The sequence below is a fragment of the Penicillium arizonense genome (genome assembly GCF_001773325.1).
Source record: "Penicillium arizonense strain CBS 141311 chromosome Unknown PENARI_contig250, whole genome shotgun sequence".
Classification (NCBI taxonomy): Eukaryota; Fungi; Ascomycota; class Eurotiomycetes; order Eurotiales; family Aspergillaceae; genus Penicillium; species Penicillium arizonense.
The window spans coordinates 1-3161 of NW_019173527.1; the positions used below are offsets into that span (position 1 = coordinate 1).

The 3161-nt window shown below is 47.2% G+C and overlaps 1 protein-coding gene across 1 annotated transcript; it reads right to left on the reverse strand.

Moving 5' to 3' along the window:
• Positions 1–1509: 1509 nt before the first annotated feature.
• Positions 1510–2100, reverse strand: PENARI_c250G08873 (uncharacterized protein; the record flags this gene model as incomplete). The annotated part of the gene is made up of 3 exons (XM_022638218.1): positions 1510–1633; positions 1730–1747; positions 1811–2100. Coding segments are annotated over 3 exons (432 nt in total), but the record flags the coding sequence as incomplete, so codon positions are not given.
• Positions 2101–3161: the final 1061 nt, after the last annotated feature.

The following is a 3161-nucleotide window of genomic DNA, read 5'->3' on the forward strand; positions in this document are numbered from 1 at the left end:
GAGGGAGCACATTTTTACATACACAGGGCTCATTGGCTGTGAGGGAGCACATTTTTACATACACAGGGCTCATTGGCTGTGAGGGAGCACATATTTACATTCACAGGGCTCATTGGCTGTGAGGGAGCACATTCTTACATTCACAGGGCTCATTGGCTGTGAGGGAGCACATTTTTACATACACAGGGCTCATTGGCTGTGAGGGAGCGCAAGTCTTACATCGCTGGGCTCGTGGCAGCGAGGGAGCACATTCTTACATCGCTGGGCTCAGAGCAGCGACAGCCGTGGCCACGGAAGCTCTCAAGCCCGCAGGCAAGAGAGGGACACTATGATGCATCAAAGTGTGAGGACCGAGGTCCTGATTTTTTTGGGCTGGGAATCCGGCTCCTTTTATGTCTTTTCGGCTACGTCTCTACCAAGGAAGCAGTTGCGCAGATGGTAGCGAGAATCGCTTTCTCGTTGATAGCTGTTGAAGTGATTTAAACGACGTTGAAATAGTGTTTGGAGACTTTGTGGCCGACAGATTCAAGCCTGGAGTGTACTCGCGGAATCATTCTTCTCGAAATCGTGCGTTGAGTGTGGTGAACCACTTTCATCAATTGTTGAGAAGAAAGTAACGCCGCACAAATATGATTCCTACATATCATCGAATTTGCAATTAAATCGGTCAACGCGTCTAAAGTTGAGCAAGATAGGGTGGTGAAAATAAGTCAGAGTGAAGAGTCATTGCAATGGCCTGGAACCTGGGTTTTGTGTACTACGGTGACAACTGTTTTCTTTAGATCGATCTTAGCATACTTTTGGTGTGTTCACCCGCGATTCTTTTTTTCTCTTTTTTTTTCCCCCAATAGAAAACTTCACGACCCCGAAAGACCGCTCCGGCGCGGAAAACCTATGATGAGATTTACAGTGTTCCAACAAAGGCTGCCACAATTGACCAGAATGGGCGAGATCGCAAGTTGGATAACATTACAATTGACGGTCTGTAGAGCCTAAAATGTTCATCTTTGGATACTGTACTATAATGCCCCTTCTCTTTGAATTCAACTTGGTAGTCCAGTATCACTGAGCGTCAACGGTGGAGAATGTGATATATGATGACCGAGTGGTTGAAACGCACTCTAAATGGATCGAGAATACAGATATAGATCTCGTCGGTTTCCCATGACGAGACGTTCCAATTATCATAAGGGTCCAGTTATGGAAGACAGCCCTCTCATTGAGCATGCTTTGCTTCGAGGCAATGATCAAATACTGAACATTGGTGCCTGCTCTTCCTCAAGAGAGGATACGATGAAACCCTCAAGCAACCGCAACCCACGCAATACCGGATGACAATTGAACATGTATGCTGATATCAATTTTAGCATCTTGGAAATCAAAATCCATTGAAGAGGTCCTCGACATACTGTACTTGACAGTCTTTCTCAGGGTGGCCTAACGCGAGACACCTTTTGGAGTGCGACCCGTTCCCCCACATGATCGCATAGTTGCCATTGTCTTTTTCACGTTCTTCACCTCCTCTTTGAGAGCTTCGAAGTCGCTAGTGAGCTTCTCTATGCTGACAGTGAGGAGCTCGATATCGCTAGCGAGGTTCTTCCGTTGACGTATTTTAACCTTACTTTCTAACAATCTGTATCTTGAATCAGCCCCGTCCCGAACTTGAGCGTCTAGGCTCACTAAAGCAAAAGGCCATGTGGCACAAGACAAAGCAGGCAGGTATACTTACTTCGCTCGCTTGATGGCTCTGATAATGGTTTATTAGACATATAGAAATGAAAGGGGTACATAGAAAAAGAGGGCGACTTACTGCCTGGCAGCAGATTGCTGGCGATCATACGGTCTGGTCGACAAGTTTTCGATTGATTTCTTTTCTCGACTGGACACTGATCGGATCTTCTGGCCATGTCCGTTCTCAAGTCGGTCTTGGTGGGATACTGCACGGTCATCGTCGGTATGGCTGGAGCCTTTTGCTCTGGAACAAGATGCGATCGCATCTTCATGACCGGAGCTCTCTCCGCTCCTATCTTGCTCCAGCATCTTTCGAAACTGGGCAGTGAATGTGCCTGGCTGGTATCGAGAAACGACACAATTTGGCATTTTCGAAGGAAAAGAGAAGGAAGAGAGCTGTAAGTTACAATGAGATCCTGAGCCTGGTTTCCGGACAACCATGTGAACTGTTGCAGCTACCAAGGCTCACGAGCTAGGTTCTCGTGATCGCCACCCACCTCGCGAGATTGCAACGCTACTATCATATTGATGAGACCCTGGGGACAAATAGCACCAGACGGACCAATCAAACACCACGCGCGAATTTAGACAGACGCAGGTACGGTTCTGCGATGCAGATCCCAGCGACGACCCACGGGACAGTAGATCAAGGAGGTTCCATTTATGCCCCGGAGAAGAAATTGGAAGGATTTGCAAAGGTCCAGACACGATCCACAAGCCCAATCTTGACGGCCGTCAGTGTCCGATGGAAAAAGGCTTTGTTGCTTAGGAGGTACGGTCGAGGTACGGTCGACGCAGGTGAGGTTGAGGTATTTGGAATACCACGCAGACTTTGGCGACAGATTGGTAGGCTAAACCAAATCCGTGGTTGTGTTCTCCTAGTTGCTGTCACAAGAGAGTAAGTTTCCTTGTCAAGTGGCAAGCTGCTCTTTGTCTATCTGGTCTGTAGAACGTTCTAGAAGCAATGTCTTCTGTCCTGCACCTTCCCCTAATCCCTATACTCTCTGAGAGCCCAACAAATCCTCTCCATCTGCCCAATTCGATTGCCAGTGTGGTAACTCTAGCAGATGGCTGGTAAAAATTGTGCCAATCTCGATAGATTATATGGCGTAAGTAAATAAAGTCTTCCGGCTTTTGCATTAGAAGCCGAGAAACCGATTGGTCCCAGAGATGAGTGGACGTTGTGGGCCGGTCCTCCTGCGGCCCCTAAACTTTATTATAGATACCCTGCGAATCTCGATCATGACGCTGAAGCTAGAGAATCTTTATAATAAAATTCCGATCTTTGAAAACTCCTGCATATGAGCAGACCGAAATTATGGTTATCCTACTCCAAATCTCTTGACTTTTGTTTTGGGCTGTAGGGCTTAATCACGAGCAATTCACCAGAAAGTAAGTGGGCCAGAAGCCTGTAGATAAGCTTTCGATCA